The sequence below is a fragment of the Camarhynchus parvulus genome, chromosome 4, assembly GCF_901933205.1.
Source record: "Camarhynchus parvulus chromosome 4, STF_HiC, whole genome shotgun sequence".
NCBI lineage: Eukaryota > Metazoa > Chordata > Aves > Passeriformes > Thraupidae > Camarhynchus > Camarhynchus parvulus.
The window spans coordinates 2,130,658-2,157,383 of record NC_044574.1 but is presented as its reverse complement, the minus strand read 5'-3'; the positions used below and the strand labels follow the sequence as shown (position 1 = coordinate 2,157,383).

The 26,726-nt window shown below is 61.4% G+C and overlaps 1 protein-coding gene across 1 annotated transcript; it reads right to left on the bottom strand.

The window, feature by feature from the left end:
• Nucleotides 1-1,135: 1,135 nt before the first annotated feature.
• Nucleotides 1,136-26,319, bottom strand: VPS16 (VPS16 core subunit of CORVET and HOPS complexes). Its single transcript, XM_030947743.1, has 24 exons — nt 26,175-26,319; nt 25,043-25,131; nt 24,854-24,948; nt 23,266-23,394; nt 22,652-22,796; nt 22,048-22,163; nt 20,163-20,285; nt 18,836-18,891; nt 17,589-17,678; nt 16,773-16,867; nt 16,017-16,093; nt 15,801-15,932; nt 15,592-15,719; nt 15,478-15,513; nt 12,289-12,397; nt 12,081-12,215; nt 11,897-12,005; nt 10,365-10,462; nt 7,937-8,041; nt 6,119-6,196; nt 4,430-4,599; nt 4,264-4,360; nt 2,783-2,886; nt 1,136-1,582 (listed from the first exon to the last, which is right to left on the bottom strand). Exons 1-24 carry the CDS (start codon nt 26,225-26,227, stop codon nt 1,438-1,440), a joined length of 2,514 nt encoding a protein of 837 aa, XP_030803603.1. The 5' UTR covers nt 26,228-26,319; the 3' UTR covers nt 1,136-1,437.
• Nucleotides 26,320-26,726: the final 407 nt, after the last annotated feature.

Sequence of the window (26,726 nt, the reverse complement as noted above, 5' to 3'; positions counted from 1 at the left end):
GATCCCCCCAGTGTCCCCACAATGTCCCCCGGGGACCCCCACAGGGTCCCACAGTGCCCCCCTGGGACCTCCCCAGTGTCCCCACAATGTCCCCTGGGACCCCCCCACAATGTTCCCACAAGGACTCCCCCAATGTCCCCCTGGGACCTCATTAGGACCCTCACAATGCCCCCCCAATGTCCCCCTAGGACCCCACCAATGTCCCCCCAGAGACCCCCAATGCCCCCCTAGTGTCCCCACGGACCCCTCCAATGTCCCCCCCAGTGTCCCCCCCAGGGACTCCCCAACGACTCCCCCAGTGCCCCCCTAATGATCTCCCGAATATCCCCCCAAGTGACCCCTGGGGACACCCAGTGACGTCCCAGGCCCCTGGAACCGCTCCTGAACCCCCGCTGTGTCCCCAGCTGTCCCCTCCCACCCATGCCGGTGTCCCCAAGGCGCCAGGCCCTCCTTGGTGACACAGGACACGGAGCTCTTCTCTTTATTGCGCAGGCAGGAGGGGACCCCGCTGTCCCCAGCGGTGCCACCTCTGCCATCCGTCCCGCAGGGACACGGCCGGAGCAGCTGCCAGGGGACAGGGACACCCGGGGGGGCTGGCGGTGTCCATGGAGGCGTCCCCAGGGCGTCTATGGAGTGTCCCAAATTGTCCAAGGGGTGTCCCCAAATTGTCCCTGAAGGTGTCCCCAGGGCGTCTATGGAGTGTCCCCAAATTGTCCATGCGGTGTCCCCGGGGTGTCCTGGTTGTGTCCCTGCAGTGTCCTTGGGGTGTCCTTGGGGTGTCCTTGGGGTGTCCCTGGGCTGTCCATGGGGGTGTCCATGGGGTGACCTTGGGGTGTCCTGGGCTGTCCCCAGGGTGTCCCTGGGGGCGTCCCTGGGACATCCATGGGCTGTCCCCAGGCTGTCCATGGGGTGGCCCTGGGACATCCATGGGGTGTCCCCAGGCTGTCCATGGAGTGTCCCCAAATTGTCCATGGGGTGTCCTTGGGGTGTCCATGGGGTGTCCATGGGGTGTCCTTGGGGTGTCCCTGGCAGTGTCCCTGTGGTGTCCCTGGTGGTGTCATTGGGGTGTCCATGGGGTGTCCTTGGGGTGTCCTTGGGGTGTCCCTGGCAGTGTCCCTGTGGTGTCCCTGGTGGTGTCATTGGGGTGTCCATGGGGTGTCCTTGGGGTGTCCTTGGGGTGTCCCTGGCAGTGTCCCTGTGGTGTCCCTGGTGGTGTCATTGGGGTGTCCTTGGGGTGTCCGTGGGCTGTCCCTGGGGTGTCCCTGAAGTGTCCACGGGGGTGTCCTTGGGGTGTCCTTGGGGGTGTCCCTGCAATGTCCCTGCGGTGTCTCTGGGCTGTCCCTGGGGATGTCCCTGCGATGTCCATGGTGGTGTCCCTGTGGTGTCCCGGTGGTGTCCCCAGTGTGTCCCTGCGGTGTCCCCGGTGCGTCCCCAGGGTCACTTTTTGAGGAGCTGTGCCCGGGCCCGGTTGAGCCGCTCAGCCAGGGCGCCGTCGGTGCCGGGGGAGCACCGGGACAGCACCAGGCTCATCTCGGCCTCGTTCTTGCGCTCCACGGCCGCCTCGGCCGCCTGCTCCAGGTCCCTGTGACACCACAGAGCCGTGAGGGGACAGCACGGGGACACGGGGCAGCCCCACCTTCTCATGGCTGTCCCACCGCCCCAGCAGCTCCCGGTGTCCCCACAGCCCCCAAATCCCCGCTGCTGCCCCACAGGGAGTTCCACTGCCTGCTTCCACAGCCCCTGGCCCCACAAAGGTCCCCTGGATGTCTCCACGAGGGTCCCCAGGATGTCCCCCCTGAGTATCCCTGGGATGTGCCCCTGAGGGCCCCCTGGATGTCCCTCTGAGGGTGTCTGGGATGTCCCCACAAGGATCCCCTGGATGGCCCCACGAGGGTCCCCTGGATATCTCTCCCAAGGGTCCCTTGGATGTCCCCTGAGTGTCCTTGGGATGTCCCTGCAAGGGTCCCCTGGATGTCCCCACAAAGGTCCCCTGGACGTCCCCAGAAGGATCCCCTGGATGTCCCCTCCTGAGGATCCCCGGGATGTCCCCTCCTGAGGATCCCCTGGATGTCCCCTCCTGAGGGTCCCCTGGATGTCCCCTCCTGAGGGTCCCCAGGATGTCCCCCTGAGGGTCCCCAGGATGTCCCCTCCTGAGGGTCCCCTGGATATCCCCCAAGTGTCCCCGGGATGCCACCCCAAGGGTCCCCTGGATGTCCCCCTGATGGTCCCCTGCATGTCCCCCTGAGGCTCCCTGGATGTCCCCCAAATGTCCCCAGGATGTCCCCACCAAGGGTCTCTGTGATACCCCCACAAGGGTCCTGGGATGTCCCCTGAGGGTCCCAGGATGTCCCCTGAGGGTCCCAGGATGTCCCCCTGAGGGTCCCAGGATGTCCCCTGAGGGCCCCAGGATGTCCCATGAGGTCCCCAGGATGTCCCCTGAGGGTCCCAGGATGTCCCCTGAGGTCCCCAGGATGTCCCATGAGGGCCCCAGGATGTCCCCTGAGGGCCCCAGGATGTCCCCTGAGGTCCCCAGGATGTCCCATGAGGGTCCCCAGGATGTCCCCTGAGGCTCCCAGGATGTCCCCACGAGGGCCCCAGGATGTCCCCTGAGGGCCCCAGGATGTCCCCTGAGGTCCCCAGGATGTCCCATGAGGGCCCCAGGATGTCCCCTGAGGTCCCCAGGATGTCCCATGAGGGCCCCAGGATGTCCCATGAGGGTCCCAGGATGTCCCATGAGGGTCCCTGGATGTCCCCTGAGGGTCCCTGGATGTCCCCGACGCACCCCACGAGGACGAAGGCCTTGACGCGCTGCTCGGGCGGCACACGTGGCGTGTACTTCTTGGCCTCGTAGCGGTTGTGGTGCTTCACGGCCACCTCCACGAAGGGCTGGGCAGGGAGGAAGAGCAGGGAGAGGGGAGGAAGAGCAGGAATGGGACGGGGATGGGAGAGATGGAGAAGGGAGGAAGAGGATGGGAGGGTTGGGGAAGGGAGGAAGAGGATGGGAGGGTGGGAGAGGGAGGAAGAGGATGGGAATGCAAGGATGGGAGGGCTGGAGAAGGAGGAAGAGGATGGGGAGATGGAGATGGGATGACAATGGTGGAAGAGTAGCAATGGGATGGGAATGGGAGGGTTGGAGAAGGGAGGAAGAGGATGGGAGGGCGGGAGAGTGGGAACGTGGAAGAGCTGGAATGGGGAGGAAGAGGATGGGGGGGTTGGAGAGAGGAGGAAAAGGATGGTGGAGGTGGAAAGGGGAGGAAGAGGATGAGAGGGAGAGGATGGATGGGTTGGAAAGGGAAGAAGATGGGAGGGCAGAAGGGAGGAAGAGGATGGGGAGATGGAGAAGAAAGGAAAATGGTGGAAGAGCAGGAATGGGATGGGAATGGGAGGACTGGGGAAGGGAGGAAGAGGATGGGAGGGTTGGGGAAGGGAGGAAGAGGATGGGAATGCAAGGATGGGAGGGTGGGAGAAGGAGGAAGAGGATGGGGAGACGGAGATGGGATGACAATGGAGGAAGAACAGGAATGGGATGGGAATGAGAGGGCTGGGGAAGGGAGAAGAGGATGAGAGGGTTGGGGAAGGGAGGAAGAGGATGGGAGGGCTGGAGAAGGAGGAAGAGGATGAGAGGGAGAGGATGGGAGGGCTGGAGAGGGAAGAAGATGGGGGGCAGGAGGAGGGAGGAAGAGGATGGGGAGATGGAGCAGGAGAGAAGGAGATGGTAGAGCTGGAGAGGGGAGGAAGAGAATGGGAGAGATGGAGAAGGGAGGAAGAGGATGGAAAGAGATGAAGAGGGGTGGAAGGGGATGGGAGAACTGGAATGGGGAGGAAGATGATGGGAAGGAAAGGATGGGACCTCTGGAGAAGGAGGAAAAGGGTGGGAGGCTTGGAGAGGAGAAGAAAAGGGTGTGAAGGGCAGGGAGAGGAGGAAGAGGATGGTGGAACTGGAGAGGGGAGGAAGAGGATGGTAGAGTGGGAATGAGGAGGAAGGCGGTGGGAGGGCTGAAGAAGGCAGGAAGAGGATGGGAGAACTGGAATGGGGAGGAAGAGGATGGGAGAACTGGAATGGGGAGGAAGAGGATGGTGGAACTGGAATGGGGAGGAAGAGGATGGGAGGATTGGAATGGGGAGGAAGAGGATGGTGGAACTGGAATGGGGAGGAAGAGGATGGGAGAACTGGAATGGGGAGGAAGAGGATGGAAGAGCAGGGAGGGGAGGAAGATGCCGGGAGGACAGTGAAGGGGTGACTGACACAAGCCAAGCTCTCACCAGGTACCCAATGGGCGACTTCTTGCTCTTGGAGAACTTCTCCATCTCCTCCCAGTCCCCGCGGGTGGCCAGGGCGTTGATCTTCAGCCACCAGTACCTGGCACAGGGGCACAGGGGGTCAGGGCTGTCCCCGAGCCCCCCCAGCCCCCCCAGGGCCCGTCCCCACCTCTTGTCCGGGATCCTGAAGTCCCGGTAGAGCTGCTCAGCGCGTTTGTGGTGCCCGTCCAGGATGAGGGTGGCCACGGTGTCGTGCAGGGACAGGTCCAGGTAGGGCTTGTCCAGCTCCTCCTGCAGGTGCCGCTGCAGCCGCAGCAGCTTGATCTGCTCCTCCGTGGCCTGGGACACGGGGACACCTGTGGGGTGGGGTCCCTGGCCCAGCCTTGATGTCCCTGTCCCAGTCCTGGAGTCCCTGTCCCAGTACCAGAGTCCCTGTCCCAGCCTTGATGTCCCTGTCCCATCCTTGATGTCCCTGTCCCAGCCTCGATGTCCCTGTCCCAGCCTTGATGACCCTGTCCCAGTCCCAGAGTTCCTGGCCCAGCCCTGGAGTCCCTGGCTCAGCTTTGATGTCCCCACCCCACCCCCAGGGTCCCCATCCCATCCTGAGGTCCCTGTCCCAGCCTTGATGTCCCTGTCCCAGTCTCAATGTCCCTGTCCCAGTCCCAGACTCCCTGTCCCAGTCCTGGTGTCCCTGGCCCAGTCTCAATGTTCCTGGCCCAGTCCCAGAGTTCCAGCCCCAGCCCTTGTGTCCCTGTCCCAGCCCTGATGTCCCAGTCCCAGAGTCCCTGATCCAGCCCCAATGTCCCAGTCCCAGCCCCGGAGTCCCTGTCCCATCCTGAGGTCCCTGTCCCAGTCTCAATGTTCCTGTCCCAGCCTCGATGTCCCTGTCCCAGTCCCAGAGTCCCTGGCCCAGCCTCGATGTCCCCACCCCACACCCAGGGTCCCCATCCCAACCTGAGGTCCCTGTCCCAGCCCTGTGCCACCCTTGGGGTCCCTTTTCCAGCTCTGTCACAGCTTTGCTGTCCCTGTCCCAGCCCACAGTCCCCACCCCAACCACGAGGTCTCCGATCCAGCCTTGGTGTCCTTGTCCCAACCTCAGTGTCCCCAACCCAGCCCTGAGGTCCCTTCCCCAGCCCTGTCCCACCCTTGGGGTCCCTGTCCCAGCCTCAATGTCCCCAGCCCAGCCCCAGGGTCCCTGTCCCAGCCTCAGGGTCCCTATTACAGTTCCAGGGTCTCCATCCCAGCTTTGGTGTCCCTGTCTCAGCCTTGGTGTCCCCATCCCAGTCCCAGGGTCCCCATCCCAACCTGAGGTCCCTTCCCCAGCCCTGCCCCACCCTTGGGGTCCCTGTCCCAGCCCCAGGGTCCCCACCACAGCTCCAGGGTCTCCATCCCAGCTTTGGGGTCCCTGTCCCAGCCCTGTCCCATCCTTGATGTCCCTGTCCCAGCCCCAGTGTCCCCATTCCAGCCATGCCCCCGGAGAGCCACTCCCCCGGCCTTGTCCCCAGGGCAGGCACAGGTGACTTTGTCCCTGGTGTCCCCGGTGTCCCCGGTGTCCCCAGCATCCCTGGTGTCCCCAGTGTCCCCGGTGTCCCCGGTGTCCCCGGTGTCCCTGGTGTCCCTGGTGTCCCCGGTGTCCCCGGTGTCCCCAGTGTCCCCGGTGTCCCCGATGTCCCCAGTGTCCCCGGTGTCCCCGGTGTCCCCGGTGTCCCCGGTGTCCCTGGTGTCCCTGGTGTCCCGAGTGTCCCCAGTGTCCCCAGTGTCCCTGGTGTCCCTGGTGTCTCTGGTGTCCCTGGTGTCCCGAGTGTCCCCGGTGTCCCCGGTGTCCCCGGTGTCCCCCTTGTCCCCTGGGCACTCTCACCTTGGCAGCGAAGTCGTTCTTGGCCTTGTAGAACTCGTCCAGGGCGTTCTGCAGGGCGGCCACGCGGCCCTCGATCCGCTGGGATGGCACGGGGGTGGCACGGGGATGGCACGGGGATGGCATGGGGACACGGCACAGGGACATGGCACGGGGATGGCACAGGGACGGAACAGGGACATGGCACAGGGACGGCACAGGGATGGCACAGACATGGCACAGGGACATGGCACAGACAGGGCACAGGGACATGGCACAGGGACATGGCACAGGGACAGGGCACAGGGATGGCACAGACATGGCACAGGGACATGGCACAGACAGGGCACAGGGACATGGCACAGGGACATGGCATAGGGACAGGGCACAGGATGGCACAGGGACATGGCATAGGGATGGCACAGGGATGGCACAGACATGGCACAGGGACAGAGAATGGACACGTCATGCCCTGGCTGGGATCCCGGGATAGATCCTGACCCCCTGGGCAGGATCCCAAACCTGGCACGCGTGGCATGGGATGGGCACGGTCCCCCACAGCCCTGGGGTGCAAACTGGCAGAGCCCCATTGCCACACCCAAACCCCATTGCCACACCCAGAGCCCCATTGCCACACCCAAACCCCATTGCCACACCCAGAGCCCCATTGCCACACCCAAAACCCCATTGCCACACCCAGAGCCCCATTGCCACACCCAAACCCCATTGCCACACCCAAAACCCCATTCCCACACCCAAACCCCATTGCCACACCCAGAGCCCCATTGCCACACCCAGAGCCCCATTGCCACACCCAAACCCCATTCCCACACCCAAAACCCCATTGCCACACCCAGAGTCCCATTGCCACACCCAAAACCCCATTCCCACACCCAAAACCCCATTGCCACACCCAAACCCCATTCCCACACCCAAAACCCCATTGCCACACCCAGAGTCCCATTGCCACACCCAGAGCCCCATTGCCACACCCAGAGCCCCATTGCCACAACCCAAATCCCTCAATTCCCTCCATCTCAATCCCACAATTCCCAGACCCATCCTAAATCCCACAATTCCCCCATCCCAAATCCCAAACCCCAAATCCCAGCCCCACACACCCTCTGGCCGTAGCCCCCCAGCACGTGCAGGTTGCCCAGCTCCTGGTGACCCCCTGAGCTCCCCCAAAACCCCCCCAAAACCCCCCAAAACTCCACATTCTCCATCCCAATCCCACAATTTCCCCATCCCAAACCCCAAACCCCCAAAACCCCCCCAAAACCCCAAACCCCAGCCCCCAGACCCCACACACCCTCTGGCTGTAGCCCCCCAGCACGTGCAGCTTGCCCAGCTCCTGGTGACACCCTGAACACCCCCAAAACCCCACATTCTCCATCCCAATCCCACAATTCCCCCACCCCAAACCCCAAACCCCAAATCCCAAACCCCAAATCCCAAAACCCTGACCCCAAACCCCAAACCCCAAACCCCAGACCCCACACACCTTCTGCCCGTAGCCCCCCAGCACGTGCAGCTTGCCCAGCTCCTGGGGACCCCCGGAGCTCCCCCAAACCCCCCAAAACCCCCAAACCCCCCCAAAACTCCACATCCTACATCCCAATCCCACAATTTCCCCATCCCCATCCCAAACCCCAAACCCCAAACCCCACACCCCATTGACCTTCTGGAAGTGGTCCCCCGGCACGTGCAGGTCGCCCAGCTCCTGGGGACACCCTGAGCACCCCCAAAACCCCCCCAAAACCCCACATTCTCCATCCCAATCCCACAATTCCCCCACCCCAAACCCCAAACCCCAAACCCCAAACCCCCGACCCCGCAGACCTTCTGCCCGTAGCCCCCCAGCACGTGCAGGTTGCCCAGCTCCTGGTGGTTGTCGTCCTGGTTGTACAAATCCTTCAGCGTCTCCCGCTCCTGGTGCCGGCAGAACTGCGGGGACGGCACATTTGGGGTCACCTTTGGGGTCAGGGGGACACCTTTGGGGTCAAGGGACACCTTTGGGGTCAGGGGGTCACCTTTGGGGTCAAGGGACACCTTTGGGGTCAAGGGGACACCTTTGGGGTCAAGGGACACCTTTGGGGTCAGGGGATCAGCTTTGGGGTCAGGGGGTCACCTTTGGGGTCAAGGGACACCTTTGGGATCAGGGGGACACCTTTGGGGTCAAGGGGACACCTTTGGGGTCAAGGGGGACACCTTTGGGGTCAGGGGGTCACCTTTGGGGTCAGGGGTCAGCTTTGGGGGTCAGGGGGTCACCTTTGGGGTCAAGGGACACCTTTGGGATCAGGGGGACACCTTTGGGGTCAAGGGGACACCTTTGGGGTCAAGGGGACACCTTTGGGGTCAGGGGGTCAGCTTTGGGGTCAAGGGGACACCTTTGGGGTCAGGGGACACCTTTGGGGTCAAGGGGACACCTTTGGGGTCAAGGGGTCACCTTTGGGGTCAAGGGGTCACCTTTGGGGTCAGGGGATCAGCTTTGGGGTCAGGGGACACCTTTGGGGTCAAGGGGTCACCTTTGGGGTCAAGGGACACCTTTGGGATCAGGGGGACACCTTTGGGGTCAAGGGACACCTTTGGGGTCAGGGGGTCACCTTTGGGGTCAGGGGGACATCTTTGGGGTCAAGGGACACCTTTGGGGGTCAGGGGTCACCTTTGGGGTCAAGGGACACCTTTGGGGTCAGGGGGTCACCTTTGGGGTCAAGGGTCACCTTTGGGGTCAAGGGGTCACCTTTGGGGTCAGGGGACACCTTTGGGGTCAAGGGACACCTTTGGGATCAAGGGACACCTTTGGGGTCAAGGGGTCACCTTTGGGGTCAAGGGACACCTTTGGGGTCAGGGGACACCTTTGGGGTCAAGGGACACCTTGGGGTCAGGGGTCACCTTGGGGTCAAGGGGTCACCCTTGGGGTCAGGGGACACCTTTGGGGTCAAGGACACCTTTGGGTCAAGGACACTTTGGGGTCAAGGGGCACCTTTGGGTCAGGGTCACCTTTGGGGTCAGGGGACACCTTTGGGGTCAAGGGACCCTTTGGGGTCAAGGGACACCTTTGGGGTCAGGGGTCAGCTTTGGGGTCAAGACCTTTGGGGTCAGGACACCTTTGGGGTCAGGGGTTTGGGGTCAAGGGGACACTTTGGGTCAGGGGTCACTTTGGGGTCAAGACATCTTTGGGGTCAAGGGACATCTTTGGGGTCAGGGGTCCTTTGGGGTCAGGGGACACCTTTGGGGTCGGGTCTTTGGGGCAGGGCACTTGGGGTCAGGGGTCTTTGGTCGGGACACTTTGGGGTGATTTGGGCGGGGTTTGGGGCGGGACTTTGGGGTCAGTTGGCGGGACTTTGAAGGGGACACCTTTGGGGTCAAGGGACATCTTTGGGGTCAAGGGACACCTTTGGGGTCAAGGGGACACCTTTGGGGTCAGGGGACACCTTTGGGGTCAGGGGACACCTTTGGGGTCAAGGGGTCACCTTGGGGTCAGGGGATCGCTTTGGGGTCAGGGGGACACCTTTGGGGTCAAGGGGGACACCTTTGGGGTCAAGGGGTCACCTTTGGGGTCAGGGGGACACCTTTGGGGTCAAGGCATTTGGGGTCAGGGCACCTTTGGGGCAAGGGGTCACCTTTGGGGTCAAGGGACACCTTTGGGGTCAGGGGACCTTTGGGGTCAAGGGGGACACCTTGGGGTCAGGGGTCGCTTTGGGGTCAGGGGGACACCTTTGGGGTCAGGGGGACACCTTTGGGGTTTCAGAAGAGTCGCTGCCCCAAAGTCCCTCAGGGTGGCTCAGGGGTTTTGGGGTCACTCAGGAGTTTTGGGGTTTTTGGGGGCGTTCACCTGGCGGTACAGGCTGTGCTCTCAGGGAGTTTTGGGGTCACTCAGGAGGTTTTTGGGGTTTTTGGGGTGCCCTTGTCCCTCACCTGGCAGTACAGGCTGTGCTCTCAGGGGGTTTTTGGGGTTTTTGGGGTGTTTTTGGGGTGGTTTTGGGGTGTTTTGGGGTGTTTTTGGGGTGTTTTTGGGGTGTTTTTGGGGTGTTTTGGGGTGTTTTGGGGTGTTTTTGAGGTGGTTTTGGGGTGTTTTTGGGGTGTTTTTGGGGTGGTTTTGGGGTGGTTTTGGGGTGTTTTGGGGTGTTTTTGGGGTGTTTTGGGGGGTTTTTGGGGTGTTTTTGGGGTGTTTTTGGGGTGTTTTTGGGGTGGTTTTGGGTGTTTTGGGGTGTTTTGGGTGTTTTGGAGGTGTTTTGGGGTGTTTTGGGTGTTTTGGGGCGCTCACCTGGCGGTACAGGCTCAGGGCCACGGGCTGGTTCTGTAGGGTCATGAAGAAGGAGCCGCGGTTGAGCTCGTTCTTGAGGTGCAGCACAACGGTGTACACTGGGGACAGGGACAGGGAATGGGGGACACGGGGACAGGGACAGGGAATGGGGACAGGGACAGGGACAGGGACAGGGAATGGGGACAGGGACAGGGACAGGGACAGGGAATGGGGGACACGGGGACAGGGACAGGGACAGGGACAGGGAATGGGGACAGGGACAGGGATAGGGAATGGGGACAGGGAATGGGGACAGGGACGGGGACAGGGACAGGCACAGGGACAGGGACAGGGACAGGGACAGGGACAGGGACAGGGAATGGGGACGGGGACAGGGACAGGGACAGGGACAGGGACAGGGACAGGGACAGGGACAGGACAGGGAATGGGGACAGGGACAGGGACAGGGACAGGGGGACACAGGGCACGGGGACAGAAGGGTTTTGTTGGGGTTTTCTCCTGCACCTCCCAATCCCTTCTGTACCCCCTTGATCCTCCATGTGCTCCCCCACACCCCAACACAGCCCCAAAAGGCTCCCCCAGACCCCAAAATAGTCCCAAGGGATTCATCCACACCCCAAAATGTTCCCAGGAGGCTCCCCAAGACCCCAAAACATTCCCAAGGGGCTCCCCAAATACCCCAAAATGGTCCCAAGGGATTCATCCAGACCCCAAAATGGTCCCAGGAGGCTCCCCCTGATCTCAAAACATTCCCAAGGGGCTCCCCCAGACCCCAATACACCCCAAAAGGCTCCCCCAGACCCCAAGAGGCTCCTCCAGACCCCAAAAGGCTCCCCCAGACCCCAATGCACCCCAAAAGGCTCCCCCCAGACCCCAAGAGGCTCCCCCAGACCCCAAAACATTCCCAAGGGACTCCCCAAAGACCCCAAAGCCCTTCCAAAGGGCTCTCCCAGACCCCAAAATGGTCCCAAGGGGCTCCCCAAATACCCCAAAATGGTCTCAAGGGATTCAGCCAGACCCCAAAACATTCCCAAGGTGCTCCCCAAGACCCTATTACTTTCCCAAAAGGCTCCCCCAGACCCCAGTTTCCCCCCAGGGCTCCCCCAGACCCCAATACACCCCAAAAGGCTCCCCCAGACCCCAAAAGGCTCCCCCAGACCCCAATACACCCCAAAAGGCTCCCCCAGACCCCAAAAGGCTCCTCCAGACCCCAAAAGGCTCCCCCAGACCCCAATACACCCCAAAAGGCTCCCCCAGACCCCAAAAGGCTCCCCCAGACCCCAAAAGGCTCCCCCAGACCCCAATACACCCCAAAAGGCTCCCCCAGACCCCAAAAGGCTCCTCCAGACCCCAAGAGGCTCCCCCAGACCCCAAAAGGCTCCTCCAGACTCCAAAAGGCTCCCGCAGACCCCAATGCACCCCAAGAGGCTCCCCCAGACCCCAAGAGGCTCCCCCAGACCCCAAAAGGCTCCCCCAGACCCCAAGAGGCTCCCCCAGACGCCAGCCCCCCCCAGGGCTGCCCTGTCCCTCACCCAGGTCGGTGTCCCCGCTCTCGATGGCTTTGCCCAGGGCCAGCTTGCTCCGTTTCATCTTCAGCAGCAGCGGCACCTGCTCCCCGCTGCGGGGCTCGTACTCCAGCAGCTGCCCAGGGGACAGCCGTGTCACCCGCGGCGGTGGCAGTGCCACCCAGTGTCCCCTCCCGTGCCACCGGCCCACCTTGATGGCCAGCTCGGCGCGGCCGCAGTCGTAGGCGCGCGTGGCGATGTCCGAGTAGGAGATGCCCGCCGTGTCCCCGAGCTTCTGGTTGATGGCCTGGGCCACCTCCTCGTCCGACTTGTCCTTCTGCTGCACCTGTGGGGACACTGAGGAGCGTCCCCAGGTGTCCCCAAGGCGGGCTGGGGGTGTCCCCGGGGTGTCCCCTCACCTTGTAGCAGGCCCAGTGCGCCAGGATGCGGCTGACGCCCTGCATCTCCGGCAGGCGCAGGAACTCGCAGATGCGGATGGCCAGCGGGTACAGGCGGCGCAGGACCAGCCTGGGGACAGCAGGACAGGGACATCAGGGGGACAGGGGACACCGCGGGACGGAGGGGGGTCAGGGGGGATATGGGGACAGGGGATATGGGGGGAAAGGGAGATACAGGGGTCAGGGGACACCAGGTGGGACATGGAGGGTAAGGGGACATGGGGGGAAATGGGGATACAGGGGCAGGGACAGGGGACATGGAGGGGTAAGGGGGACATGGGGGGAAATGGGGATATGGGGGGACAGGGGGACATGGAGGGGTAAGGGGACATGGGGGAAATGGGGATATGGGGGACAGGGGACATGGAGGGTAAGGGGACATGGGGGAAATGGGGATATGGGGGACAGGGGACATGGAGGGGTAGGGGACATGGGGGAAATGGGGATATGGGGGACAGGGGACATGGAGGGGTCAGGGGGATATGGGAGGAAAGGGGACACAGGGGGACAGGGGGCACCAGGGGGACAGGAGACATCAGGGGGACAGGGGACATGGAGAGGTCAGGGAACATGGAGGGGTCAGGGGATATGGGGGACAGGGGGATACGGGGGAAAAGGGGACACCAGGGGGACAGGGGACACCGGGGGCACATGGAGGGGTCAGGGGATATGGGGGACAGGGGGACATGGAGGGGTCAGGGGACACCAGAGGGGACAGAAGATACCAGGGGGGGGACACAGGGGACACAGGGGGATCAGGGGACACAGGGACATGGAGGAGACAGGGGACATGGGGGGATGGGGATATGGGGGACAGAGGGACATGGAGGAATCAGGGGGATACAGGGGTCAGGGGACACCAGGGGGGTCAGGGGACACCAGGGTGACATGGAGGGGTCAGGGGGACATGGGGGGAAAGGGGACACAGGGGGACAGGGGACTGGGGGACAGGGGACATGGAGAGGTCAGGGGGGCATGGAAGGGTCAGGGGGACATGGGGGGAAAAGGGACACAGGGGGCACCCGGGGGACAGGGGACACCAGGGAGACATGGAGGGGTCAGGGGGATAGGGAGGGGTCAGGGGACACAGGGGGGGACAGAGGACACACAAGGGGTTGGGGGACATGGAGGGTCAGGGGCGTGGGGAAAGTGGGATATGGGGGACAGGGGACATGGGGGGAAAGGTGACACAGGGGGACAGGGGGCACCAGGGGGACAGGGGACACCAGGGGGACATGGAGGGGTCAGGGGATATGGGGGGGAAAGGGGGATATGGGGGACAGGGGGACATGAAAGGGCCAGGGGGCATGGGGAGACAGGGGACACATGAGGGGTTGGGGGACACGGAGGAGACAGGAGGACACAGAAGGACAGGGGACATGGGAGGACATGGAGCGGTCAGACGAGGGACGGGTGACACAGAGGGGTCAGGGGACACAGGGGGACAGGGGACACGGGACATGGAGGGATCGGGGGATACGGGGCTCAGGGGACACCAGGGCAGTCAGGGGGACACACGAGGCGTCAGGGGGACACACTGGGGGTCAGGGGACACATGGGAGGGATATTGGGGATACCAGGGGGACAGGAGACACAGGGGGGACAGGGGACACCGGGGGGACATGGAGAGGTCAGGGGACATGGGAGGGTCAGGGGGACAGGGGGGAAAAGGGGGATATGGAGGGGTCAGGGGACACCGGGGGGGACAGGGGGACACCAGGGGGGATAGAGGACATAGGGGCACAACAGGGGGACATGGAGAGGTCAGGGGGATACAGGGGTCAGGGGACACCAGGGGGACAGGGGGACACATTGATGGGTCAGAGGGATGCGGAGGGGACAGGGAGACATGGAGGGGACAGAGGGACACATTGTGGGGTTGGGGGACACACTGGGGTCAGAGGGACATGGAGGGGACAGGGGGACACAGGGGAACAGAGGACATCAGGAGGGACAGGGGGACACCAGGGGGACAGGGGGACACAAAAGGGGTCAGGAGACATAAGGGGGGACAGGAGGACACCGGGGGATAGGGGACACCGGGGGGCCAAGGGGACACAGGGTGAGTACCGGGAATTGAGGAGTTGGGTTGGGATTGGGAGGTCCCCAAGTGCTGGGAACTGCTCAGGTCCTGGATATGGGAATGGGGAATGTGGGATGGGGAATGTGGGATGGGGAATTTGGGATGGGGAATGTGGGATGGGGAATGTGGGATGGGGGATTTGGGATGGGGAATGTGGGATGGGGAATGTGGGATGGGGGATTTGGGATGGGGAATGTGGGATGGGGAATGTGGGATGGGGAATGAGGGATGGGGAATGTGGGATGGGGGATTTGGGATGGGGAATGTGGAATGGGGAAGGTGGGATGGGGATTTGGGATGGGGAATGTGGGATGGGGAATGTGGGATGGGGAATGTGGGATGGGGAATGTGGGATGGGGGGATTTGGGATGGGGAATGTGGGATGGGGAATTTGGGATGGGGAATGTGGGATGGGGAATGTGGGATGGGGAATGAGGGATGGGGCATTGGGATGGGGAATGTGGGATGGGGAATGTGGGATGGGGAATGTGGGATGGGGAATGTGGGATGGGGAGTTTGGGATGGGGAATGGGGAGTGGGATGGGGAATGTGGGATGGGGAGTTTGGGATGGGGAATGTGGGATGGGGGATTTGGGATGGGGAATGTGGGATGGGGAATGTGGAATGGGGAAGGTGGGATGGGGGATTTGGGATGGGGAATGTGGGATGGGGAATTTGGGATGGAGAGTTTGGGATGGGGAATGGGGGATGGGGAAGGTGGGATGGGGAAATTTGGGATGGGGAATGAGGGATGGGGAAGGTGGGATGGGGAATGTGGGATGGGAAATTTGGGATGGGAAATGAGGGATGGGGAAGGTGGGATGGGGAATGTGGGATGGGAAATGAGGGATGGGGAATTTGGGATGAGGAATGTGGGATGGGAAATTTGGGATGGAAAATGAGGGATGGGGAATTTGGGATGAGGAATTGGGATGAGGAAGATGGGATGGGGATTTTGGGCTATGCAATACACGATGAGGACATTAGGATGGGCACTGTGGCACAGAGAATTTGGGATGGGAACCACGGGACGGCTCAGGATGCTCCCGGGGCCGTGGGGCTCTCACCTGTCCAGCAGCACCTCGATGGTGAGCTGCTTGTATCTGCAGGGACAGTCAAGGCACATTTGGGATCAGAGCTGCCCCGGGAAGGCCCTGACCCCGTTCCAGGCAGTAGGATACTGGGTGAAGGTGAGCGGGATCCCGATCTGGTAGTCCCTGATGGCGTTGAGGACCCGCAGGTCCTGGCACATGCGCACGAACCCCTCCGGCGGGAACTTATCCAGGAAACACTTCCCAAAGGAAGCTGCCTGTGGGATCAGGGAGGGGAAATCAGGGAAAATCCTTCATCCTTCAGCTCCCTGCTCCTCCTCCTGCTGCTGCTGGCTCACCCTCAGCAGGGATTTCTGGGTGTCAGGCTCGTGCTCGTAGCCCGCGGCCTCGATGCACTGGCCCACGGCCTCGGGGAGCAGCTGCTGCTCGCGGATCTCCCGCAGGTACTCGTCGGCCTTCTGGCTCTCCTTCTGCAGGACGAGGGGAATGGGAAGCCCTGGGACACAGATCCCTGGGGATCCCAGCCCGGGGGGCTCTCTGGCAGGGGGATGTACCTCGTACTCCTTCTGTGCCTCCAGCAGCAGAGCGCCCGGGGCCATGGAGGCGATGCGGAAAATCTCCTGGCTGGCCTCTGAGGGACGGGGACACGACGGCGATCAGGGGCTGCTCCAGCCCGGGGGTGGCACCTGGTCCCACTGCCAGGACCTGGCAGCACCCTGCAGCTTCCATGACCTCCTCCCACGATCCCTTCCACGCGCCGGGATCGTGGAAGGGGTTGGGTGGGAAGGGATCTTAAATCCCAGCAATTCCATCCCATCCATGGGCAGGGACAGTTCCCACCATCCCAGGTGGATCCAAGTCCATCCAACCTGGCCTTGGGCACTGCCAGGGATCCAGGGGCAGCCCCAGCAAATCTGGGAATTCCAGCCCAGCCAGGAATTCCTTGCCAAGATCCCAGCCCAATCTCCCCTTTCCCAGTGGGAGCCATTCCCTGGCTCCTGTCCCTGCAGGCCTTGTCCCCAGTCCCTCTCCCTATAGGGACTCTGCGGATTCCCTGGATTTCTCCTCCTCCAGGGGAACATTCCCAGCTCTCCCAGCCTGGCTCCAGAATCCCAGACTGGTTTGGGTGGGAAGAGACCTTAAATCCCAGCCAGCCCCACCAGGGACACCTCCCACCATCCCAGGGTGCTCCAAGCCCCAATGTCCAACCTGCCCTGGGACATTCCCAGGGTTGGAGCATCCACAGCTCCTCTGGGAATTCCTGTGCCAGGTTCCCCCACCCCAGGGGCCCAGGAGGGCAGGGAACTCACCTGGGATCTCGTGCAGGAACTCGTGGGTGCTGCGGGACAGGATCCTGACCCCGTCCAGCTCGGGCACCAGGTAAGAATCCTCATCCAGCACAAAGCTGGGCTCCTGCTAAGGGTGGCCACGGACACGGCTCCGGGGGAGCCCCGGCAGGGCCGGGACAGCGCGGAGAGACGGGAACCCCACGGGATGGGGGAGGGCCTGGGAGCATCCCATGGGACAGGGGAAGGACTTGGGAGCATTCCATGGGATGGGGAAAGGATCTGGGAGCATCCCATGAGATGGGAAAGGGCTGGGAGCATCCCATGGGATTGGGAAAAGATCTGGGAGCATCCTATGGGATTGGGAAAAGATCTGGGAGCAACCCATGGGATGAGGAAGGATCTGGGAGCATCCCATGGGATGGGGAAGGACCTGGGAACATCCCATGAGATGGGGAAGGACCTGGGAACATCCCATGGGATGGGGAAGGATCTGGGAGCAACCCATGGGATGGGGAAGGATCTGGGAATATCCCATGGAATGGAGAAATGACTTGGGAACATCCCAGGGGACAGAAAAGGATCTGGAAGTCAGAGTGGGGCTGGGAACATCCCATGGGACAAGGGAAGGACCTGGGAGCCATTGTGGGGCTGGGAGCATCCCATGGGACAGGGAAAGGACCATCCCATGGGACAGGGAAAGGACCTGCGAGCACCCCCTGGGACAGGGGAAGGACCTGGGGACACCCCTGGTGACAGAGCAGCAGCAAGGGGACCCGCAGTGTGGGTGCCAGCGGAGGTGGCAGCGCCTCGGGAGTGTCCCCTGTCCCCAAAGGATACCGGATGCACTCCGAGGAGTTTCCCACCACCATGAGCTGCCGCTCCCAGGCCAGCACCACGGCGCGCTGCCGTCTGCGGGGCCGCGTGCACCTGTGGGACCCCGACCCCATCAACCTGGGGACCCCAAACCCGGGCAGGGACACCCGAGGGTCCCACGGGGCTGGGGGCGCCAGCTGGGCACTGCCAGGCACAGGGACAGGGACAGGGACAGGGACAGGGAAAGGGACAGGGACAGGAAAGGGACAGGGACAGGGACAGGGACAGGGACAGGGACAGGGACAGGGACAGGGACGGGGACAGGGACAGGCACAGGGAAAGGGACAGGCACAGGGACAGGGACAGGCACAGGGACAGGGACAGGGACAGGGACAGGGACAGGGACGGGGACAGGGACAGGCACAGGGACAGGGACGGGGACAGGGACAGGCACAGGGAAAGGGACAGGCACAGGGAAAGGGACAGGCACAGGGACAGGGACAGGGAAAGGGACAGGGACAGGGACAGGGACAGGGACAGGGACGGGGACAGGGACAGGGACAGGCACAGGGACAGGGACAGGGAAAGGGACAGGCACAGGGACAGGGACAGGGACACAGACAGGACAGGGACAGGGACAGGGACAGGGAAAGGGACAGGACAGGGACAGGGACAGGGACAGGCACAGGGACAGGGACAGGGACAGGGACAGGAAAGGGACAGGGACAGGGACAGGGACAGGGACAGGCACAGGGACAGGGACAGGGACAGGAAAGGGACAGGCACAGGACAGGGACAGGGACAGGACAGGGACGGGACAGGGACAGGCACAGGGACAGGGACAGGGAAAGGGACAGGCACAGGGACAGGGACAGGCACAGGCACAGGGACAGGGACAGGGACAGGGACAGGGACAGGGAGGACAGGGACAGGGACAGGGACAGGCACAGGGACAGGGACAGGGACAGGGACAGGGAAAGGGACAGGGACAGGGACAGGGACAGGGACAGGGACAGGCACAGGGACAGGGACAGGGACAGGGAAAGGGACAGGCACAGGGACAGGGACAGGGACAGGGGCAGGGACAGGGACAGGGATAGGGACAGGGGCAGGGACAGGGACAGGGACACAGACAGGGACAGGGATTGGGGCAGGGACAGGGACACAGACAGGGACAGGGACAGAGATAGGGACAGGGACAGGGACAGGGACAGGGACAGGGACAGGGACAGGGACAGGGACAGGGACACAGACAGGGACAGGCCACTCACCAAACCATCTGCTTGGGCGGGGATCGGATGCCGGTGTTGAACTCGCAGAATTTCTCCTGCAGGAGAGGAGAGGGGTCAGGGACATTCCTGGGGGGAACTGGGAATGGGGAACTGGGAATGGGGACTGGGAATGGGGAATTGGGAATGGGAGGACTGGGAATGGGGAAATGGGAATGGGGGAACTGGGAATGGGGAAATGGGAATGGGGGAAATGGGAATGGGGGAATTGGGAATGGGGAACTGGGAATGGGGAAATGGGAATGGGGGAACTGGGAATGGGGGAACTGGGAATGGGGAAATGGGAATGGGGGAAATGGGAATGGGGAACTGGGAATGGGGGAATTGGGAATGGGGAATTGGGAATGGGGAAATGGGAATGGGGAAATGGGAATGGGGGGAACTGGGAATGGGGGAACTCGGAATGGGGGGAACTGGGAATGGGGGGAACTCGGAATGGGGAACTGGGAATGGGGAACTGGGAATGGGGGAACTGGGAATGGGGAAATGGGAATGGGGAAATGGGAATGGGGGGAACTCGGAATGGGGGGTGGCTGTTGGGCCACCAGAGGGTCCCACAGGAGCTTCCAGATCCAGCTCTGGGAGCAACCAGGGCTCCAAGCAAGATGGGGAAAACACTTTTTATTACTTTTACCAATGGCAGGCAAAGATTCCTTTTTTCATTATTAATATTATTATCAATGGCAGGAAAGCATTTTTTAAATTCCTTTTATCAATGACAGACAAAGATTTATTTATTTATTATTAGTAGTAGTATTATCAAAGGCAGGCAAAGATTTTTTGTTTAATTATTATCAATGGCAGGAAAAGATTTTTTTTAATGATCATCAATGGATTATTATTATTTTATTATTATTATTATTATTATTATTATTATCATCATCATCATCATCATTGACAGGGAAACATTTTTTTATTACTTTTGTCGATGACAAGCAAAGATTATTTATTATTATTATCATTGTTGTTATTATTAGTAGTAGTAGTAGTATTAGTATCATTAGTATTAGTATTATCAATGACAGGGAAACATCTTTTTATTACTTTTATCAATGACAAGCAAAGATGATGATGATTATGATTATTATTATTAGTAGTAGTAGTAGTAGTAGTATTATTATCAATGACAGGGAAACATTTTTTACTACTTTTGCCGATGACAAGCAAAGATTATTATTATTATTATTATTATTATTATTATTATTATTATTATTATTATTATTATTATTATTATTATTATTATAATCATCAAAGCCAGGAAGCCAGGCAGTATTTTGTTTAACGAGGGCCACGAGGGGCGAGGGCTGACCTTGAGCGAGGCCGCTCCCATCCAGACGCAGCCGGAGTCGCAGAAGAGCGCCAGGAGCCGCTGGGTGAAGGACACGGCCACGCGCAGGAACGGCCCCGCCGAGGGGCTCAGCCCGGGCGGCGTCTGCGGGACAGGGACGCCAGTGGGGACACCAGTGGGGACACCAATGGGGACACCAGTGGGGACACCAGCGGGGACACCAACGGGGACACCAGTGGGGACACCATCGGGGACACCAGCGGGGACACCAGTGGGGACACCAATGGGGACACCAGTGGGGACACCAGTGGGGACACCAGCGGGGACACCAACGGGGACACAAACGGGGACACCAACGGGGACACCAGTGGGGACACCAACGGGGACACCAATGGGGACACAAACGGGGACACCAACGGGGACACCAGTGGGGACACCAACGGGGACACCAATGGGGACACCAACGGGGACACCAGCGGGGACACCAATGGGGACACCAATGGGGACACCAATGGGGACACCAACGGGGACACCAGTGGGGACACCAATGGGGACACCAACGGGGACACCACTGGGGACACCAACAGGGCTCAGAGTGACACCAAGGGGCACAGTCATAATGGGGACACCAGCAGGGACACCACTGGGGACACCAACGGGGGATCAGAGTGACACCAAGTGACACGGTCAGGACCAGGGGGTCACCAATGGGGACACCATGGGGGCCTTGGAGTGGCCCCAGTTGCCATGGTCAGTACAGGGGAGTCACCAATGGGGACACCAACGGGGTCAGAGTGACACCAAGGGGCGGGGTCAGGACAGGGGGGACACCACTGGGGACACCAACGGGGGATCAGAGTGACACCAGGGGCGGGGTCACCAATGAGGGCCTTGGAGTGACCCCCACGTGACATGGGGGTCAGGACAGGGGGGTCACCAGAGGACACCACTGGGGCCTTGGAGTGACCCCAGTTGCCATGGTCAGGACAGGGGGGACACCAATGGGGACACCAATGGGCTCAGAGTGACACTAGGGGGCACGGTTAGGACAGGGGGATCACCAATGGGGACCTCGGAGTGACCCCCAAGTGACATGGTCAGGACAGGGGGGACACCAATGGGGACCTCAGAGTGACCCGCAAGTGACACGGTCAGGACCAGGGGTCACCAGAGGACACCAATGGGGGCTCAGAGTGACCCCTGAGCGGTGTGGTCAGGACAGGGGGGACACCAATGGGGACCTCGGAGTGACCCCAATTAGCGTGGTCAGGACAGGGCAGACATCAATGGGGGCCTCGGAGGCATCTGGGATGGGAAAGGATCTGGGAGCATCCTATGGGATGGGAAAGATTGGCAGCATCCTATGGGATGGGAAAGGATTGGGAGCATCCTATGGAACAAGAAAAGGATTTGGGAGCATCCCATGGGACAAGGAAAACACCTGGGAATATCCTATGGGGTGGGAAAATATCCTATGGGGAATATCCCATGGGACAAGGGAAGGATCTGGGAGCAACCTATGGGACGAGGGAAGGGACAGGGAACATCCCGTGGGACCGGAGGGACAGGAGAAGGACTTGGGACTATGCCATGGGATAGGAAAATGAACTGGGAGCATCTTGGGACAGGGGAAGGACCTGGGAGTATCCTGTGGGGTGGGAAAAGGACCTGAGAATATCCTATGGGATGGGAAAAGGACCTGGGAATATCCCATGGGACAGGAGAAGGACCTGGGAGCATCCCATGGGACAAGGAAAGCACCTGGGAATATCCTGTGGGATGGGAAAAGGACCTGGGAGCACCTCAGGGGACAGGGGAAGGAGCTGGGAACACCCCAAGGGACAGTGGGGACAGTGGGGACAGTGGGGACAGTGCAGCCCCGTCCCAAATTGCCCAAGTGCCTCACCAGCACGGAGCAGGAGGTGTTGTCCAGCAGGAAGAGCTCCTGTCCCATGGCCAGCAGCACCATGGTCACCCTGTCCTGGGCCAGCACGGTCCAGCACGGCGGGGCCTTCTGCAGCCCTGCGGGGACAGGGACACACCTGGGACACGGGGACACAGGGACAGGGGGGACAGGGGGACAGACAGAAAGGGACTGGGGACAGAGGACACTGAGGGATGGTGGGACAAGGAAGGGACACATGGAACAAAATGGGGACAGGGGTAGACAGAGAAGGACAGAGGGGGACAGGAGGGACAGTGGGGACAGAACAGAGGGACAGAGAAACAAGGACAAGGGGATGGAGGGACAGAGGGACAGATAAAGAGAAGGGGAACAGAGAGAACAGAGGGGACAGGGAGGGACAGAAGGGGCCAGAAAGGGACAGAGGGGGACAGAGAAGGACAGAGGGGGACAGAGGGGGACAGGAAGGACAGTGGGGACAGAACAGAGGGACAGGGGGACAGCAGAGGTTGGGGACAGAGGGACAGAGAAACGGAAGGGGAACAGGGAGGGACAGAGGGGACAAGGAGGGACAGAGGGGGACAGAGAGGGACGTGGGGACACGCACCAGGGACCTCGGGCAGGCGGCGCAGCTTGAGGTCGTCGATGTTGGTGGCGAGGGAGAAGCGCAGCGCTCCCGTCAGGATGGCCACGCCCGTCCCGAACTCCGTGTGGAAAACCTGCGCCTCCAGCACGTGGTTCTGCAGCACCTCCTGCAGGACACGGCGGGGAGGCGACACTGGCGACACCGGGGCTTGGCTGACGCACGCAGGGAATGTGCTGCCCTCCGGGATGGATCCCAGCTCCTTCCCGAGGGATGGGACAGCCCCTGGCTCCCCGTGGTGCCCCAAGGAGCCGGTTGTGCATCCCCCAAACCCCACCCAGGGCGTCTCGCAAGGGGCAGAACGAGGGGGAAATGGAGAAGATGAGATTGGGGTGGGATTTTGGGAAGGAATTCCCGGCTCTGAGGGTGAGGAGGAGCTGGGCTGGGATTCCCAGAGAAGCTGTGGCTGCTCCTGGATCCCTGGGAGTGTCCAAGGCCAGGTTGGACAGGCTCGGAGCAACCTGGGATGGTGGAAGTTGTCCCAGGGCAGGGGTGGAACGGGATGGGCTGTGAGGTCCCTTCCCACCTGCTCCATCCCAAATCCCACCCCAAATCCATCCCAAAGCCCGTTCCCTCACGTTTCCCATGCTGAAGTGCCGTTTGAACTCGCAGAACAGGTTGTAGACCAGGACAGTCCCATCCTCCTGGATGCACAGCAGGTCCTCCCCCGCTGTCCAGCCCAGGTGCACCAGGTGGCCACTCTTCCACTGGGAATGGCACGGGAAGGGTCAGCCCCGAGCCCGGGACGGCCCTCCAGGGACACACCTGGGGTGCCTCAGGTCTGACAGCTTGTCCAGAGCTGGGACACCTCACACAGAGGTCCTACACCTCATCCACAGGTCCAACACCTCATCCAGAAGTCCAACACCTCATCCACAGGTCCAACACCTCATCCAAAAGTCCAACACCTTATCCACAGGTCCAACCCCTCATCCAAAAGTCCAACACTTCATCTGAAAGGCTGACACCTCACCTGGAGGTCCAACCTCTCATCCAGAAGTCCAACACCTCATCCACAGGTCCAACACCCCACCTGGAGGTCCAAAACCTCATCCAAAAGTCCAGCACCTCATCCACAGGTCCAACACCTCATCCAAAAGTCCAACACCTCATCCCAAGGTCCAACACTTCATCCACAGGTCCAACACCCCACCTGGAGGTCAAACACCTCATCCAAAAGTCCAGCACCTCATCCAGAGCTCCAGCACCTCATCCAGAGCCCTAGCACCTCATCCAGAGCTCCAGCACCCCACGTGCCCTGGTTCTGCAGGTCCCTGCAGTCCTGGCACCGTCCCTCCACTGCCCCACGTCCCCCTCAGCCCCAGGCAGGGGGGAAGGAGGATGTTCCCGTGGCTCCAGTCCTCATCCCACCCTCCTGTTCCATCACTGGGCAGCAAGGAGAGGATTCTCCTGCTCCAAACCCATCCCATCCTCTTCTCCCAGACCCAGACAGGATGAAGGGAGGATTCTCCTCCTGCTCAATCCTGCTGCTCCAAGCCCATCCCATCCTCCTGTTCCATCCCTCTTCAGCAGGAAAAGGATTCCCCTGCTCCAAACCCCATTCCACCTTCTTCTTCCATCCCTCATCAGCAGGGAAAGGATTCTCCTGCTCCAAACCCCATTCCACCTTCTTCTTCCATCCCTCTTCAGCAGGAAAAGGATTCTCCTGCTCCAAACCCCATTCAACCTTCTTCTTCCATCCCTCATCAGCAGGGAAAGGATTCTCCTGCTCCAAGCCCATCCTGTTCCATCATTGGGCAGCAGGGAGAGGATTCTCCTGCTCCAAACCCCATTCCACCTTCTTCTTCCATCCCTCACCAGCACAGAAGGGATTCTCCTGCTCCAAGCCCATCCCATCCTCCTGTCCCATCCCTGGGCAGCACAGAAAAGATTCTCCTGCTCCAAACCCATCCCATTCTCCTGTCCAATCCCTGGGCAGCAGGGAGAGGATTCTTCTGCTCCAAACCCATCCCATCCTCCTCTCCCATCCTTAGGGAGCAGGGAAAGGATTTTCCTGCTCCAAATTCCATTCCATCTTCTTCCATCCCTCACCAGCAGGGAGAGGATTCTCCTGCTCCAAACCCATCCCATCCCAGGGCAGCTCTGTGTCCCCCTTGCTCCCACACCCCTGTCCCCCGCGCCAGGGGTGTCCATCCCACCACTCACCGGGACACTGGCCAGGAGCAGCCCCGAGGCCGAGTAGATCTCCAGGAGCGGGCGGGCGCTGGGGGCCTTGTCCCGCCGGGAATTCCTCAGCAGAGCTGGGCCAAGGACAGGGACAAGGAGGGGACAGTCCCTGAGCCATGGGTGGCACAGCCCCGGCTCGGGGAGGGGGGCTCGGGGGGCTGCACCCACCTATGGGACCCCCATATGGGGCAGCTGCCACCACACAGTCACGGAGATCCTCCCGCAGCCCCCATTCCATGGAGTAGAGCTCCAGCTTCCTGATGGACACGGAGGGATGGATGGATGGATGGATGGATGGATGGATGGATGGATGGATGATGGATGGATGATGGATGGATGATGGATGATGGATGGATGGATGGATGGATGGATGGATGGATGGATGGATGGATGGATGGATGGATGGATGGATGGATGGATGATGGATGGATGATGGATGATGGATGGATGGATGGATGGATGGATGGATGATGGATGGATGGATGATGGATGGATGATGGATGGATGGATGATGGATGGATGGATGATGGATGGATGAATGGATGGATGGATGGATGGATGATGGATGGATGGATGGATGGATGGATGGATGGATGGATGGATGGATGGATGATGGATGGATGGATGGATGGATGGATGGATGGATGGATGGATGGATGATGGATGGATGGATGATGGATGGATGGATGGATGATGGATGGATGGATGGATGATGGATGGATGGATGGATGGATGGACAGACATACCGCAGGCACAGGGATGGGGGATGGGCGAGACACGGATGGTGCCCACCCCCAAACTGGTCCTGGGACACCCTCAGGAGCCCCAAGATCCACAGACACCCCGGGAACCCCCAGAGACCCCCAGGTATTCCCCACACCACCCCGAGGAGCTGGAGCCACCTCAGGACCCCCCAGCGACCCACAGGACCCTCCTCCCACCCCTGGGACCCCTCAGCCATCCGAGACCCCCTTCCCAGCCAGCCCCAAGATCCATGGGCACCACGAGACCCCTCCAAGACACCTCAAACCCCCTCAGCCATCCCGGGACCCCATCCCCAGCCAGCCCCAAGACTCGTGCCCACCCAGGGACCCCCTCATCCCCCCAGGACCCCGTCCCCGCCAGCCCCGTGGCTACCCCAGAACCCCCGAAGTAACCCCAGAACCTCACCCCAGCCATCTCCGGGACCCCCATTCCGGCCCTGCCATCCCCACTCCAGCCCTGGCATCCCCCGGGACCCCCGAGCAGCCCCGAGACCCCCGAGCACCCTCAGGCCGGTGCCGCCGCCGCCGCCCCTCACCGGTAGAAGGTCTCCTCGCCCAGCGGGTTCCAGTTGGCCGTGTAACAATCCATGGCGCGGCCGGGACGGGGGAACCGGGATGGGCCGAGGGGAACCGGGACCGGGATCGGGACCCGGCGGTCCCGGCGCTTCCCTCAGCTCGCCACGCCCCGCGCGTCGCGCCGTGACGCCAGGGTGGGCGCCGCCATCTTGGGTGAGGGCGCGGGTAAGTAAATGGGGAACAGCCGCCATCTTGAGTGAGGGCAGCGAGAAAGGGGAACCGCCGCCATCTTGGGTGAGGGCTGTGGGAAAGGGGAACCGCCGCCATCTTGGGTGAGGGCTGTGGGAAAGGGGAACCGCCGCCATCTTGGGTGAGGGCACAGACCTTGTCCCCCGAATTGTCGCCTGTCCCCAAAGATTTCCTCTCTCCCCCAAAATCTCCGTTGTCCCCCAGTGTGTCCCCAATTCCCCAAGAGGCCTCTTATCTCCCCAAAGGTGTCGCCCAAGATGTCCCCTGTTCCACCCAGGTGTCCCCCCAGGTATCGCTCCTCCCTCAGGGCGTTCGCTGTCCCC

What these genes read in the sequence shown, in the direction of transcription:
- VPS16 (XM_030947743.1), bottom strand. Translation starts at nt 26,227, where the DNA reads ATGGATTGTTACACGGCCAACTGGAACCCGCTGGGCGAGGAGACCTTC. An exon ending in ATCGAGGTGCTGCTGGACAG is followed by an intron (nt 12,398 to 15,477) that starts GTGAGAGCCCCA and finishes TGCTGTCCCCAG; the next exon opens with GCTGGTCCTGCGCCGCCTGT. An exon ending in GCGCCGAGCTGGCCATCAAG is followed by an intron (nt 12,006 to 12,080) that starts GTGGGCCGGTGG and finishes TCCCCTGGGCAG; the next exon opens with CTGCTGGAGTACGAGCCCCG.